The sequence below is a fragment of the Solea senegalensis genome, linkage group LG5 (assembly GCF_019176455.1).
Source record: "Solea senegalensis isolate Sse05_10M linkage group LG5, IFAPA_SoseM_1, whole genome shotgun sequence".
Lineage (NCBI taxonomy): Eukaryota > Metazoa > Chordata > Actinopteri > Pleuronectiformes > Soleidae > Solea > Solea senegalensis.
The window spans coordinates 13,906,196-13,923,442 of record NC_058025.1 but is presented as its reverse complement, the minus strand read 5'-3'; the positions used below and the strand labels follow the sequence as shown (position 1 = coordinate 13,923,442).

The window sequence follows — 17,247 nt, the reverse complement described above, 5'->3', positions numbered from 1 at the left end:
TTCCTCTGACTTTGAGTTTTTGCAAATGCGCTAACACCATTCGTTTTACCTCAACTATGGTAACTGATGAAAAAAAAGGTGAGAAAACAGAGCAGGAAATAAGATGCTACCCAGTCCTTCATTTGTTAAAGTCTATTTACAGTGGAGCTTGTTACGGTTCTCCACCAATAAGGCAAATTACATGCAGACTTAATTGTATTGCACGGGACTGTGATTGGTGGATTAATGGAGAGTCTGACTGGTTTGTTTCAACAGTAGCCAGATAGAGTGCTGACCATCTGCAGATGCAAGGCCACGTACACTACAAACCTTGTTATCTGAAGGGATTTATTAAAGACGGGCTGGAGGAAGGAGGGAGAGACAAATGCATTTATTTTCTCTTTATCTGTCCTCCTCTCCTCTGTTCTGTCTTTATTGTGTCTTTTTTGTTATTATTATTATATTTAATGAACTTGACACTTGACGTACTGTATCACTGCACAGTCAGCGGCCTTGCTTGATATCTCTGTTGTTGTGTATTTCTGTTTGTCGTATCATTAGTCCTGCTGTCTGATTATGAGAAGCAACAATAGAAGGAACACCAACACATTTTAGATCCCCTCCGTTCTGTTTACGTTTACTAAATAAACCCATGTGTATCGTAGTTCCAAAGAGAACTTATCGCGCGTCTCATGACTGTGTGTTTTGTTTGAAAATTGAACAAATGGTCCATTAACATAGCTGACTCCTGTCCAGCAGCTTTCTCCGACACGTAACAGATGGTCCATAAGATTGCGCTGTGAGATTTTTTTTGGCCTCACACACTGTATGCATATGCATTTACGCACATGCGATGACAAAGACAGCCAAACTTTCTCTCCGTCTCTCTCACTCACACACATCAAGGTTTAGTGTGTACATTTGTGTCCACCAACCAATGACTGATCTCTGTGAGAAGATGCCAAGCGGTTTCACAGTGACCGCATGAATGTCATACTCGGTTGTCTCAACAGAAACATATGGAGCGTGTCTTTTGCCACTGGCGTAGTTTGAACCACTGTGGCTTTTGCGTTGCCATGAATGTCATGTTCAGTGGACACAAGGGCTGTGTTTACACCGTGGCTTAATACACACTTGTAACTACAGTGGTAAATGTTATTTGTTGTAAGGATATAAAAACCTGAGCTCCAATATAAAACACATTTTCACTAGTTTACCTCAGTATTCTATAAGGAAATGAGTTGATGAGTACTATGATTGAAAAACAATCACATGCATCACAAAACATGGATTAGCATAGCCAACGCCAAAATGCAACTACTATATAATGATGTACCCAGACTTGGACAAAAATTTGACAATACAATAATGGTGATACATTTTTCCAGTTAATCAATGATTGTTTCCAAATACTGTGGATACTTTTGTCCAGGTCTGCTCGTCTACCTCTTGTTCTTGGGCAGATTCAGTTCACTGACGCGGCGATGCTTCTTCTTTTTTCTCAGGCCTAACGGCGGCGCCTGGAGGACTGGGGCGATGAGCAGGGCGTCCAATAAGGACTGTGATATTGACTTCTCAGGCGGCCTAGGGTCGCTCTGATAAGTTGTTCTGACCAGAAAAGGCAGACAACGATGTTGATGTTATAAAGAGGACACAGAGATGAGGAAGTCAATGAAAAGCATCAAGGAAAAAGTTGGTGTGTACTGAAATAGCTTAATGTAGGGTTTTACTCCAGTTACCTTGTTTGTTCTGGACTACAGAACTCATGGTGTGTCTGTTGCGTGGGCTGTTTGGGGGCACTGGGAGTGAGTGGAGGAGGGCATGGGGCTGATTTGGGCAAGAAGTCCAGAGGACTTGACAAGAGCTCTCTCCTATTTTCAAACACACAGGGTTGACTCCTGTTCACTTGTGCTCCAAAAAAATGTTTAGTGTCATAGAGAACACAGAGAACAGTCAAAGAGAGAATTAACATTCTGAAGCAAAGCAGAATCCTCGGTGTAAGGCGAGTACATGCTTTTTTTTATTTGCCTGTTAATGTTGCAGTGAAGTGTCATCGTTTCACACTTTTCAAGTGAATAACCCTGTGCTATTATCTCTCTGCAGTGGAATTGGTTTTGATACTACAAATACCAATGCTGAGCAGAACTTGAACCACACAGTGCAACACTGGCATCTTTTCGATAACAAGTAAACAGACCACCCAACACCAAGATGGATCTGGATTTACTGTCTGGTGTTCAACTTCCAGAACTAAAGAATCAAATTATAAGGCCCATATCTTGTGAGCAGTGGTTTAACAGTATTAACTATTTAGTCAGGCTGACTGACCTTTAGTTTTAAGAGTTGCTGCATGTTTACTTTGGATGTTAGACTTTTAAAATCCACTGCCGATCCTGAGGACTGAAACCAGGAGCTTGAGATTCCACTCCTCTCTGCCAAAATTGACAGTTGGAGAATGGAAAAACCAACCTTGGCCTGATGAAACTCCTGAATTTCTGCTGACGCATGCAGATGAGAGAATCGAAATTTTGCAATAACAACATGAAACCATGGACCCAACCTGCTTTCGAGTGGCAGTACAGTGGAGGGCGAAATTTGGTGCCCTATTATTGGTGCAGGGCATGTGCATCCATGTTGGGCCCAATTTACCATCTTAAAAAGGATGATTTGTTTGAAAAGAAGAATCATTCTGACCTCCATTATCCTACTTATAATGTTCTATGACCAGCTACCAATTTACCATGTTCAAAAATCTGCTTTTCCATACCAAATAAATGCTCTTTTGAGTGCAAAGGCCCTCAGAGTGTTATTATGGTCTTCCCAATGAAATGCACACACACTTTTATATGCAGTGGGGCGACGGCAGATGACAGAAGGTCCAGCTGGTTAGTCATATTAAATGGAAAATTGGTATAATGAATATAAGTTAAATAGGAGTGTGGTTCCTGCAATGATTAAGTGAAATCAACATGGCCTTTTACCTGACTGGTTTCTTAGAGAGGAGATGTGGACATGCTGATAAACGAGACAGGTGAGCATTGACCAGGGAGCTGGAAAGAACGTTTTTGCAGATATTGAAGTCTGTGTGCAGTCGCTTTGTCACTTTTATGATGTGAAACAGATATTAGACATAAATGTTGCAGCACCTGTGTTGAGGTGAAAAATGAAACCGAGCCTGTGCTGCCCTCAGAGACTGAGCAGAAGAATTGTCTAGATTATGGTTGTCAACATCATGGCCAGTCAACACATAATGGAATCAAAACGTTTCCAAATCTGTGCTGCCCTCTAGTGGTTTCACAAGAAGCAATCATTCTGACAATTTACCTTTCAGCAGTGAGCAGTTGAAAGCTTGGTTCAGCTGCAAGAGTAACATCTGAGGTGGGTGGTCCATGGACAGACACTGTGCCTAGAGCTTGGTTTTGAGGAGGTACAGAACTGCTACCACATGAGGAGTAAGCGCCAACTGTTTGGGTAGGTAATACACTAAAAAAAGGCATAAATGATACTGGAGTCTGGCAACAAACAAGACTCTGTCCAAGATAAGAATGGGGAATGTTGGCTGGCAAAAACACAGCATCGGAGGAAGTGTCACTCATCTCGTGATCGGGAAAGCTGTAATTATGAAGGTGAGATGACGGTGTTTGGTTTAGACCTGAGTCAATGTATGGTAAAGGAAGCAGCATCTGTGCTAATGGAAAGTTCATGTTCGACAAATGATTCGAGTGTGTTTGACAAAGAGAATTTGAATATGACACTGGCATGGTAAATAGATGATACTCTTGATTTGGGGTGTTTAAGAGGCTGTCAGTAGGGATGTCACATGGGATTATTTTGTCCTTCTCTGGACAGCGTGAACAGCCTGCTGTTGCCTGTGGCTCTTGTCGGTCATTGTGAAGAGATGTGGGTGGTGCCGCTGCTTCATTCAGGCTGCTGAAAGTTGTGAATGAAAACACCTATTTGATCAGAAGATTGGCGTGCTGGACACCTGTTACTGGCAGATATTAGATAATAACATTATTGAACTCACAATGTTTAGTTTTCTTTGTGTTTTCAGTCATTTAAATTCAAGTTTTAGTGGGTTTAAAATAATAAAGTGGGGAAAAAGTAAAATACACTTCTAGAGAGATCTAGGGTTTCCCAGATTTAACTTAGATTAGATTTTGAGTGTTATATATAGTGTTTTTATACACATTTTCTACACAATAAACAAAAAAACACAAGTTAGTTCCTCTGAATAAACAAAACAAGGGAATATTCTCTTTAAAAGTGACTGTGGTGTGAAGAGGACAATTCAAGGTGACGGATTAAAAAGGTGAGAAAAAAGTGTCACAGGTTTAAATGTTTATACCTGAGCTTCCCATTGTTTGCCTGAGATTCAGTGAGACAATGAGGGGAGGAAAGAGTGAAGGAGCTAAGAAAGTAGGAAAGGAAAAAAGAAGGGACACCAGGAAAAGAGAAAAAGAAACAAGAAAAACTTCATCATTTTATTTGCTATAGTAAATGATACATTTTTCAAACTCAAAACAAAAGAAAATAAACTTCAGCTGCTAAATTTCAAAACGCTTTCAGAACAAACTGCCGCACTCTACAAAGACGGTAATAAAGCGAACAGAATCACTCCGCTGGAAGTAAACATGGGGTTGAAATTAATGTCAAGGCACAGGAGAAATATTTTACATAGTAAAATAGCATTTATACAGGAACTCTGCACACCATCAGAGCTAAACAACATGCTTTGACAAAAGTACCAGTTAACTTGCTTGCATTACCTGCATATGTCTCATACTTGAGTACCACTCTGGATTGTTACATCCCAGCTGCATAGCACACACCATCGGGCTATATTCACTATACATGCATGACAAGTTGAAATCTCTTTTTTTTTGGACATAATATTTCAAGATTAAATAGTTCGTCAAATAGTTCCAGTGCTGGCAAATAAAGAGATGTAAACAAGCCATTAATGCTTTTAAATAACTATGAGGAGTAAAGGTCTCTGACATGCAGTTGTTCAACCTAAAGTCCAATTAACCGCAAAGAACATGCACAACTGTCTTCTCCCTTTTCTTTTGCTGTGAGAGCAGGTACTGTAAACTGTCTCTAAGCTATTGTGTGTGCACTCATCGATATAAATGCTTGAAATGTGTCTTTGTATCTACTGTAGTGACAAAGGACTGTGGACTGACAAATGATTTGATTAAAGACCTCACTTTTCACTAACTCTTCTGCCTAACACTCAACCGCACAAAATTTGACTGCCACTTCACTCAAATAATCTATTTTAACACGTTGGCGTCACAATACTAGTTTATGAATAAAATACTGACCCGATTTATTCAGGTGTACGTGCCATGGTAGCATACATATGCATGTATTCAGATGAAAGCAAACACGACTAAAAAATGTGTATTTATGCATCTAAACCTTTGGGATTGGAATAAGTGGAGTGGGCCCAGCATGTAAGCAACACTTAAATACACATATACATACATACACACACACACACACACACACACACACATACACACACACACACACACACACACACACACACAAACACAGTGTTTCCCAACTCAGATCCTCAACACACCTGATTCAAATGAATAGCTCGTTATCAGGCTTCTGCAGCACTTGATGACGAGCTGATCATTTGAATCAGGTGTGTTGGAGCAGGTGAAACATCTAAAACATGCAGGGCAGTGTTCCCTGAGGACCAGGGTTGGGAAACACCACACTAAAAGATCCTCTGCAAGCTATCAGTGTATGTTCTCTACTTTATTTCCTATAAACCAATTAGTCCACAAGCTTGTATTCCTGCAACGGTCCACTCAACTAAAAACTATCTGCAGTCAAACTGATACAATAATACACACATACACACTTCGACAGACACACACACACACACACACACACACACACACCGAGACACCCACAGTCTACTGAACATTGAGAGTGCGAGCAGACACTCCGTGGTGCCAGTCTCTCAGCTCATGGTACTTAGGGCCAATCACCAACCGGGTGGTGGTCTTGTTCACTCTGCCATCCAGGTCACAACAGCAGGAGGAGAGGAAAACAGATGGAAAACAAATGAAAAGAGAGAGAGAAAGAAGTATTTAGGAAATGTAGAAGTACAGTAGTTGCCCTATAATTGGCGACATCATGAGCTTGATGTTACGGATGGAGCTGTGACCACAAACACACAAGCTGACGATACACTGCAAACATTTAGATGTAGCACAAATGGACAGCATAGAACGTCTATATGCTGAACTAAGCAGCAAGGCTTTATCCACGAGTCAGTAAGTACTGACACCATGAATCAATTCAACCAGAAAACCACACACACACACCCACAGTCGAGGCAGCATCTGCATGTAAACATGGGTGATCTGAATCAATGGACACAGCCAATGGATGACATCACGGCGAGAGCCACGATCTGCAACATCACACGTTGAACAACATGCAGCACTGCAATGTTGTCACGCCCACAACCAAATGCATGGACAGCCACAAAAGCCACACGCAAAAATCCCCCCCCACACACACAAACACAGCCGCACTTTGGCTGGTAAGCATGGATGAAGAGATTTTCAACAATTTTTTTGGAGGTGGTGAGAATGGACATACTGTGCAGAGCACAAAGGTCTGGCTTTTGACTTAATAGAGCAAATGTGATCCTTCCTCTGCTGTCTAGACAGGAAGAGCCCACACATCAATACATACATAAACATAATTATGTTGCTGTGTGAATGTAGACTTTACAGTTTACATTTCAGGGACCAAACTGAGCAGGTTAAATGAAATGAAAGAGCATGAAAACACACTGAACGTGCTAGACTTTCCGGAATGTGTATTGTTACTGCAATAATGCAATTACAAAGCACAAAAAAAGCGGGGGGAAAAGGTATGACAAGACAGAGGTTAAGGATCCTCAATAAATCAGCTTTTTCACTGCCATGCACTTACTTTGTCTTCTTGGCCTTTTCAGCTTCCTCATCTTGAATCACTGAGGAGAGAATGAACATGAATGAGTGCATGAGTGAACCAATAAGCTTCTATGTTTGGCCACTAGCTCAGATGGTCTTACAACAGTCCATGTAAGTGACTGTGTGCACACATCAGTCCGCTCGTGACGTACCATTCTCGGTGCCAGTGATCTGAGCCAAAATCCTGAAGGACCTAGACTGGGTAGTACCAGTGCGTGGGCGCCAGTCCTCTGTGTCCTCCGTTATGCGCTTCCTGCTGGCATCAGCATGAGTGGGCACGTGGTAAAAGTGGATGTCTGTGTCCACAACGTGTTTCCTGGGAACTCTGTGGGGACACAATTGATGGCGTCAGCAAATATGCTTTTTATTTTACGGCCTCTCGTATATCAATCAAAGTAGCGGATGAATATCGATGGGATTTCCGGTAAAGAATATTGAGCTGTTGCAGGGAAATGTATATTTTAAATTGGCACAAACCCAAACATGTTTAGATTTCTTTTAGCAGGTTACTTTTAGTTTAGTTTTTATTAAGCCACAATGCATGTATTGACACGTATGTATTGCATGTATTAAGTAACTGAGTTTGCAAATGAGGAGTTGTCATGAGATGGCAACGTGGCACGCTATGAAATGTAACCCAGAGGTGAGGTCATGCTTATTAGACCAAAACAGGGAGAGAGAGAAAAAATCTGGTCACATGTTGTTAAAATTATCTACACCAATCTTAGTACCTTGGGCCCAGGGGTTTTCTTGAAAACAAATGACAAAGGAAAAAAAATGGGACAGAAGAGCAGAAGTGAAACAGATACTGAGGGAAATAAAACAAAAATATTCAAAACAGGACACACTGGAATTGCGACATACTTCATAACACTTGGAGGTCCACTGAAGGCAAGGTAAAGACGGAAGCCCGAGAAAGGACAGAAATGTGAAGAACAGACAATTTGTATGCATTTAAAAGTGAGCAGAAAACAACGGTGCAAAGGAAATCTCATCAACTTATGGGAACACAAATGTCACCGCATGCACTACACACATTTGTATGATCACAAGGAGCAACTACTGTATTCAACCACATGGTGGTGCTGTTGACTTATCCTAAATTATAACTGAAGGTAGAGTAATTCATCATTTGGACAGCTTGGGAAATGTGTTTAGATACACTGTATGTTTTGCTTAAATGGTCAGAAAAGCATGCTTTTGTTATTATGAGTGTGCAGCATGGTTGCAGTATGTGGTTGGCTCGTCACTCCACAATCTTTCTTGTGTCGAGCGCTGACAGGCCTGATACTAATTGGCTGCAAATAACTCAAATGCACACATACACACACACACGAGAATTCTCAGGCACCACCGACAACAAATCACTTATAAATACACAAAACACGCATGCGCACAGGCACCTACACATTTACCTTGCACACTGAATAGTGAGATTTATGAGTGCCTCTCAACACATTCTTGTCACATCAGCAACAGCAGCTGTGGGCGTGGGAGTGTTGACAGCTCTATGCGAGCCTGGTCACACACTTACAGTTACACTGGAAGTGTCTCCCCATACTGGACACTCTCTCACTGTATGTGGGCGTGTGCATGTGTCAATACCAGTCGCGATTTACAAGCTGAGGCAAAAACGTACCATCGCCTCAGCACATCGTGTCCATCAAATCAGCTAAATGGACGTGTGCTATACTGTTGCAGCTCTTGCGTAATGTTAATGCGATTCAATTAAAACACAACATTAGTAAGAGTAAGTAAGTTTAGAATCGTAATAGATGACCGGGGCACTGGAAAAAAAACATGACTAATAAAGTAACGTAACAGGAGCGCATAAACTATGCCAAAAATATAAAACATTTCAAACATAACTTATTTGAGCAATTAACTAATGCATGCAGATGTCGAGACACATGCATTTGCAGAGTGAGTGAGTAATAGGTATAATAATTTGGCATGCTTCAGAGACTGACTTTGCGACTTGAGGATGTCCCGCAGTCTGCAAAGCAGAAAAAACAGGGATTGAGAGGAGTAGAGCATGATAATGAACACTGACATACGCACGTCTGTCTGAATTGTTGTCTTTCTTATTAAAAATCCCCTCTGAAATGTACCACACAGCACATTTATGGCATGCACACGAGCACCACAGACAAAGAGATCGACATGCAGCAGCAGCAGGATTAAAAAAGAGAATCAGAAGAATGGAGAATACCTGCGATCACTGAAGGCGCTTCCACAAAATGAGGAATGATTAGGTATCATTATAACTCTTACTCAACTGTATGTTATTGATCGTCACTGAGGGTTTATCTGTGAATAACCAAAATAACTGTAATTGTTGAAAAGTCTAAGTCTACTATAACAAGATGAAAACAAGTCATATAAAAAAAACAACAACATACAAATAAAAAAAAAAGAAAAGAGCACAGGCTTTAATAACACAGCGTGTGTTATTACAAACGATATTAAACGTCATCTGTGATATTTGGAGGGAGGCTATGTACCCAACTGAATTTCATTTTGAGCTTGTGTGCGTGTGTGCACGATTGCTTGGTGTAAGATTATATTGTGCAGATCACCGGTGTCTGCTGAGTCTCACAGAGAGAAAACACACGTTTCCCTTTGTCGGTGTGTTTCCTCGTGAAAGGAGCAAAGAGAGCGGGTCACGGCGGCTGAAGTTATGAGTCAGAAAAGTGCTATATTCGATCCATGTGGAATCTCTTGAATTAAATAAAGCCAAACCATTCATCTGCCGCCCTGTAGTTTGGAGACAAATCAGAAAAAAAAATTGCATTTTGTATTGATGAAGGCGTGTGAAGTGCGATAATGTGTCTATATGGGTTTGTGGCCCGAACCTTTTACTTGCTGATTTTCTAGGACAGCAAACAGAAAGGCACACAGGTCGAGTTACTGATGCAGGCTATATATACACTCAGTTTAATCATAGCATCATAGCAGAGTTATACTCACTATGCCTCAGGAGAGAGAGATGCGTTGGGGTTGTGACAAAACACAGGAAGGTAGTGGGGGGGTGGTGTGTGTGAATGTGTGTTGAAAAATGACAGGAGTGAGTGATGGCAATGACAAAGAACAAGATTAGGTTTTCCCCCAATAAAGGCTGTTTAGCGAAAAGTAATGGGGTGCTGAAACACAACCTCGGGTCAACATAAAGGTTCAGTGGAGAGATCCACTTACACTTGATGAGTCTTTTTTTAGTATATTATAATTAATCAAGATAATATGAAGGCAAGGAATGACCACACCATACGGTACATATTTCTTATTATCTTTAGACATGAATCCCTTCTCAATTTTCTTTGTCTACTGAGACCTTCATGCTGAAAGAAAGAACTTTTTTGGCTTAAAACGACATCGTGTAATGGTGATAGAAAAATGACACCGTCCATGTTTATATCAGTCCCATGCTGCATAAGCCTTGGCGAAATGTCGTGGAACGATACCAACTTACTTTATATGCCATAAAAAAAAAACTCCTGCATTATTCAAAAATGAATGCGATGATCGCAATGATCATCTGATATCCATCATATTTTCCACACAGGGATTCTCATTGTGACACAAGGGTGGTGTGTGTCTGAGGTAAAGTACCTGTGTCCTAACTGGCATAGCAGAATTCCCTTTACCAAGTAACTACAAAACAAAGAGGGAGAAGTCTGTGGCCAAGTGGAAGAGAAATAAAGAGACTCGGGCTTGGGACAGGTCAAGTGCTGCAGTGGCCCTGAGCAAGGTACCCAACCCCCATTGTCTCCTGCCTGCTCCTGGTTTGTGTGATCCCTACTGGTGTGTAATAATTTTGGGTTAAATGCAGTGGCAAAAATTCCTATCACCGATTGGTGTGTGTGCAAATATAAGAACAAACAAACCCATTATAGTTAGCTCATAAATTGGTCATTCAACACTGGAAGTGTGCGTTTTTTTTGTGTGTTTTTTTTAAAATCAGGCCTTCCTTGTTAACAATGGATCTCAAACTGGAACCAAGATAAAGAAAGTTGGATAAAGCCAAAGTAAGAAAAGCCGATTTGCTTGAAAGAGAGACCGCCACTCACCCATTAAACTGCTGTGGCAAGGCTCCACCCTGACTCTCCAAAAGGCCCCGCCTCTGCCCCATGGCCACCTCGCAGGCGTTCTCAGTGGAGTATAGGTTGATTGGTGTGTTATACACTGACGGCTGAGGTGCAACGAGGACAGGAGGGGAGGAGGAGGAGGAGGATGAGGAGGACGGATAAGAGACGGGGGGTGGGGGAGGAGACGGACGACTGATGTGGGAGGACGCAGGAGTGAAGGCAGAGGATGGGGATGGGATGAAGGCAGCAGATGGCGACTGTGATGGAGGATACTCGCTCTTTGATCCGCAGCCCCCGTAAGGTCTGGAGGTTTTACTGTAGGGCGTGGTGGAGGGACTGCAGGGGTGAGGGTGGGGATGGGGCGGCGGAGGGTGTGTAAGGGCCACGGGTTTTATGATATCTGATCTGTCGTCCTACCGGCATGAGAGAAAAGCATGCAAATACACAAACACACACACACAAAAAAATGACATCACAGCACACATTATACTGATGCCTCCCACATTAATAAGCAAAGATACCAAGATATCCTTAGTAGATTTAAAGATTAAACTCTTCTAATGGGGATGTACCAGTATAATTACAGCCAAACATAAATATAGCACTAAAAATGTAAAATTAATTAACACACATGTGGTTTTCATGCAACAAAAACAGTGTGTATGGCACAGTTTCAGAAGGGTAAATTAACCCCAGGTGAATTACCCGTAATGTGGTCATATTTAACGATTCAGCTGTCAACTAAACAGAAATATAATATGATTTTTTTGCATGTATAAATAGACTCGCTGTGTGTGTAGGTATTGGGTATTCTGCCTTTTCACTGTCATGCTGTGTTACAGTACCTTTGCTGCCACTGACGGAGGTTTGGGGACACTGGAGACCCTGGGAAAGAAATGAAAGAATGTATGAGTTAAATGTTGTCACATTACAATCACAATGATTTTTAACTGCAGTGTTTGGATTTGAGAATGCTCTTGCTATTTATATATTTAAGTGACTATAAAACAACATTGGGTTTTTTTTGTTGATCTATAAAACCACATAATTGAACTTCAAGGAAGTCTGGAGAACCTGAGCTCTTAGACCAGAGCTGTGAAGTTTCTGTCATCAACAATGTCAGAATTCCACAGTCTTACTGTGCATGCATGTATCATAATGTGAAACTTGAGCTGCGGTAGCTCAAAATGTTGGTCTGCATCTGTCGATGCATGGGTACGACCAAATCATGCAGCGTTTTAGTCTTAAAGGCCCGTATTATTCTGACATACTTGGTGTTTGATACTCTGTGAATGTTCGTCGTTCAATCTTTTCAACGCTCTTTTGCATCATTCTCATCTTTTCTCATTCATCAGTTAAGTGTAGAGTCCATTTAACATCTGCAACTCCATGCAACTTGGATTAAACATTCAAAAAGGTCCCTTGTAACACGAAAAGTTACACGCAGCACAAATAAAGTGGTTGTTAAGCTTAACCGAGCATGATATAAAGGGAGAAAACATGAGGGAACATAAATTAGAGGTTGAATACATGTCTGAGTAACTGGAGAGGTTTAAATGTCAGCAGCAGCCAACGTTACTTTCAGAGCAGCCCTTCTAGAAACTTCCTCGGGGAGGTTCATGTACTTCACTTGTGTAAATCTGAACCTACGGCCTTGTATTAGCAACAAACACACTCAGGTACAGCGACTCGTGCACTTCCTCTCTATGCCTCGACTGCATACAGTGTCAATTTCCTGCAACACAACGTGACAGAATTTTAAATAACACCTGCAGCAAAAATGTTATGCTTTGAACTACATTTGTAGACAGATTGCATCCTTTCTGGTATGCAAAGGTCACCGCAGTACCTTGTCCTCCATTTGTTACAATCTGCACGCTTACCATAAGATGTGACTAATAAATACGACCTTCAACAGACGACTTTACCTTTTCACTAAGAAAAGTTGACAGATGTTAACTTCGGCTCTGCTGTCAATGATCGATGGCTTTGTTCAGTCTAAGACAAAGTTCACCCTGAAATCAAGCACACGAAATGGAACTCAGCCATCACTCACTTGATTATTTACACTTTTGACATTAAAAAGGCCCCATACACTTGAATTTGGATTAAATGTATGTCACATTTGCACGTGTTTTCACTGTAGTCCAAGTCCAAAAGCACCCAGTTGGCGCAGTGCTTAAGTGCCTTGAAGCTGATGTGACCACAGCAATGATCTCAGTTGCTAAACCACTGGCACGGGAGTGAGGCACATGAAAGCGACAGAAGAACACCAGCGTATTGAGTAGATATTTCAGGTATGAAATCGTCATCCCCTGTGAGCTGTAGCTATAACTGGAGGCACCAACATGGAAATGTGCTGAAGTCATATGGTAAGAATATGAGAAGAAAAAAGATGTCGGCGCTGGGTTTAATCTGGGAGGTTTTTCTCCGGGGAATAACGTAGTCAAAGCTTTTAAAGAGGTAACTTTATTAAATGATCCTCACAACTTTGTGTCACTGGAGCTTTAGAGATTGTGTTGATGCTACATTGGTGTAGTGATAAACAAATAAGCCAAATATGAGTTCTGCTTTGTCCGCGCGGCTTGTGTCTACAGTATATGACATGATATACAAGACATTACACTATTCTGTATGTTTCCCCATAACTCACATGTGTCAGGGTCAGAGAGTAAGTGAATACAGTAGAGACCCTAGAAATGTTAAAGTAAGAAACAAAACACAGGACTTGTTTGCCTCCTGCGTAGCATACGGAAACGTTTGTGGTGTGTGTGCATGGTTCCACAGCTGTTTGACTTTCCATGTCTGTGTTTCCATGTTTCACATTTGTAAAAGTTTTATGTTTTTAAAACAGAGCAAATGGTCAGTTTGGGCAACTTTCCCCTGCACTTCTTTGTGGTGACTGCCATTTTGTTTTCCCTTTGATACCTTGCCACATGAGAGCATTGTGTAAAATAACGTTTAAAATCGATTCTCTTTCCTTTCACTTGAAATAAACGTACATCATACTTTCATGAGTTCTCACGCGTTGTGTTTGTTTTCTTATTGTCTCCGCAGCAGCTCCACCTTTGAATTCAAAAACAGGAATCCATCACAGCACCTGCACGTGATTTACTCAAAACATGTATGACGGGATTTTGTCAGTGGATGCAGTCGGCAATTAATCCGTTAATATTTAATCCATATGTCATTACGTACCACACCTTGATTTTATATAAACAAAAAGTGCACTAATTAACATTAGGCCTGTACTATTCATGTGCCAGATTAAGTCATAACGGCTAATTTTCATCTGCTGTTTCTAATATGTTGTTGTTATTTTGTCCAGTCCCAGTGTTTCTTCTTGCTTACCATTCATGAAGCATCTGGACGACATTTGCATTTCGATATTCTAATCTGGTTGCTATTGTTCGGCTGACTGAACGTGATTACCGAGGACGATAAACAGGTCTTTGAAATGTGTGATTTTCTTGTGAAACTGGGTGTTTTTTTTATTTTATTTTTTATGTATTTTAACTTCATGCTGCTGTGCAACTCTTTACTTGTTTACCGACATTAATTAAAATGACTTGCCAGTAAAGGGGAAGATGCCATGTTTTCTTCTAGATCTATTAAATCACAGGTTTGCGCCCCCGCGGCTGTTCTTCACAGTTGTGCATTTGCGTTTAATCTCTCTGGTCTATTCTTACTCAGTGTTTCCAGGGCTGAGCGCTGACACGCCATCGACCTCACCAGCAGTCGAGCAGCCACACTGAATCAATATAATTGTTGTTGTGTGAGCGACTGGGATTAGTTACCAACACCAGCAGAGGCAATATACACATTTCCTACAACATAGATTCAGATATAGAAAAAGACACACAGAGACCTGTTTTACAGGAGAGGTCTGCGAGACTTTTACAAGTGGAACTGATTCTGTCGCACAGAGCCTTCATGTGTGTGACCTGGTGTTTCCTTTAACAGAACAAACTACCCACTTGAGTACTCAAACACACACAGAGGGAGAGAGAGAGAGAGAAAGAGAGACATTTGTATTTCAGTATTAAGAATTTCTTTAATGAACTGCCATTTCTAGACAGAATTCTCAAAGGTAGTGAGTGGACAAAGGCACTCATATCCAGTCCTCACGTACCAAGTCTGCTTTTTATGATCTCACATTACAGTAATTTGTCTCTGCGAGAAACTTTTGGTATCTGTTGCAGGCATTCAGTGTGATCTTATGCAACTCGAGTCGTAACACACAAGTAAATATTAACCAAGTCAACCAAAATGTTTGAAAAATGAGGTGTTGAATCAATTTGTTTTTCTTTGAATTGCTTCAATTTATCATTTCATGGGTCCAAGTATTTATCTACACAGGTATGCATCAAAAAGCAACACAGCCCAAATCATTTTTCCTCCCTGAGGCCGAGCTACAGATTTACGCATTAAACACATGAATTAGAGTGAAAGAAAAATGTTGTCCTTTTGCTAAGCAACTGTAGACACTGAACCGTTTCTGTTTAAACTCCTCTATTTTATTCTATCTATGCACCGTTCCATCTCATTTCTATTTTAAGTATTTTCCTCCCTTCTTACTTAGTCATTCCTGCCTCTCAGGCACTTTGCCTGTCCCTTGAATGAGCTCACCCTTTTTAAACAAAAGTGATAATGATTATTAAAACAAAGAAATGTATGCAGTCATTCCTGAACCAGGGACACACACTCGGAGCACTTTTTCTGTGCCTTATTAGGGAAAAAAAAAAGAAAAAGAAAAGTTTGTTTTTTTTCTGACTGTTTTACATTAAACTGAAGCAGACGGACCAACGGGACCAGGAGACAATGCCAGCATACCACTAAGGGCAAAGTGACTGGCAGAATTGTTGCCACTTGTGGTTTAGCTTTTGGGTGCCTAATACGTTAAGCGTGTGTGTGTGTGTGTGTGTGTGTGTGTGTGTGTGTGTACTTGTATTTCTACTATCTTTGTGGGGACCTTTTGTCGTTAGAGTGTTTTTTTCAGGGTTAAGATCTGGTTTTAGGGTTAGGGTTAGAATTAGGTTTACGGTTAAAGTTAGGCTCTTAGTTGTGATGGTCTATGAGGCGTCCTCACTAAGGTATCAAAACAAGTTTGTGTGTTGAAGGGCAACTGTATGATGTAATAAATTTGGCCACATTCAAAGACAGTGAGAAAGAGAGCGCAGTCCTCCTTCTGTGTTATTTCACAGTGAGTTTTAAGACCACAGTGTGAGTTTATCTGGAAATGGCCTATAAATAGATCTGGAAGCTGAGTCCGCCTGTCTCTATCAGTCCTCACATTAGGAAAGTCCAACAGGAGACAGGGGTCACTCACCAATCACGAGTAGTGTAAGTCTGTGTTTCGTGTGTGTGTGTGTGTGTGTGTGTGTGTGTGTGTGTTTGATCCGCCCTGTTCTTTATTCGTTACCTCCCACCACTATCTCCACAGAGGCCTCGACAGGCCTTTCCGCTGTCGATGACCTCACATGAGACATTAAAAGAAACTTTTACACTGACCAGACCAGAGTAATGAAATATGGTAAAACTGGAGCTGCTTCACTACAAAAACATTACTTTATTACATTAAATAAACAGAGAAAAAATTGCAATGCAGTGTTTGAACAGTCACACTCATTGACGAGAGAAAAAACTTTCAGTTATTGTTTATCTTTTTTTGTGACTGTTTCTCTTTCTAATGTATATTTCCAACCTTACATGTCTGGCTATGAGATACGGCCACAAAGGCCATCACAATAAATATCTATTAGAGCAGTTGACTTAAGTAATTATCATTACGTCTTGATGAATTGTGATTTTTGCTCTCGAGTGAAAGTTAAAGAAACCATTCCTTCAGAAAACACGCTTTAAACACAATTACTTCACACATTGGAAGTAAAAGATTTGTAGTGATTACATGTGTTACTGTTATACCTCCCAGTGTGCCCTCACCCTAAATGCAAGTTGATTACAATTGCCCTTTGTGCCAAAGTCCTCTTTGATGCTGTGGTAAAGAACAAGCAGAAAATGCCTGAACATATCACAATTGTGTTTCCTGTGATAAAACAGCAACATAGAGGCACATTTAAGAGCTCACTTTCTAACAAAAACACACAGCAGTAGACTGGTTCTCCAAAGTGCTTTCAAAGCAGAACATGTGGGGAAACATAGACATAAAGTAGAAACTTGCCAAGGTAGGATAA

General features: G+C 40.9%; 1 protein-coding gene and 1 long non-coding RNA gene across 5 annotated transcripts in view; both read right to left on the bottom strand.

The window, feature by feature from the left end:
* pdlim5a (PDZ and LIM domain 5a) overlaps nt 1–17,247 on the bottom strand; it is a 50,368-nt gene that overhangs the window by 10,039 nt on the left and 23,082 nt on the right. The window contains exons 4-9 of one of the 4 annotated variants that reach the window (XM_044026395.1): nt 11,899–11,938; nt 8,939–8,964; nt 7,833–7,853; nt 7,700–7,717; nt 7,121–7,293; nt 6,949–6,988 (exon numbers count right to left, since the gene is read on the bottom strand). In XM_044026395.1, the coding sequence (XP_043882330.1) occupies nt 6,949–6,988; nt 7,121–7,293; nt 7,700–7,717; nt 7,833–7,853; nt 8,939–8,964; nt 11,899–11,938 (318 nt within the window). Of the gene's footprint in view, nt 1–6,948; nt 6,989–7,120; nt 7,294–7,699; nt 7,718–7,832; nt 7,854–8,938; nt 8,965–11,035; nt 11,467–11,898; nt 11,939–17,247 lie in introns of all 4 variants that reach the window. The other 3 variants (XM_044026397.1, XM_044026394.1, XM_044026398.1) reach the window with 3 other exon arrangements.
* LOC122769675 lies at nt 1,798–4,380 on the bottom strand. Its single transcript, XR_006360457.1, has 3 exons — nt 4,328–4,380; nt 2,961–3,909; nt 1,798–1,850 (listed from the first exon to the last, which is right to left on the bottom strand). It is a non-coding gene; the product is annotated as an uncharacterized LOC122769675 (long non-coding RNA).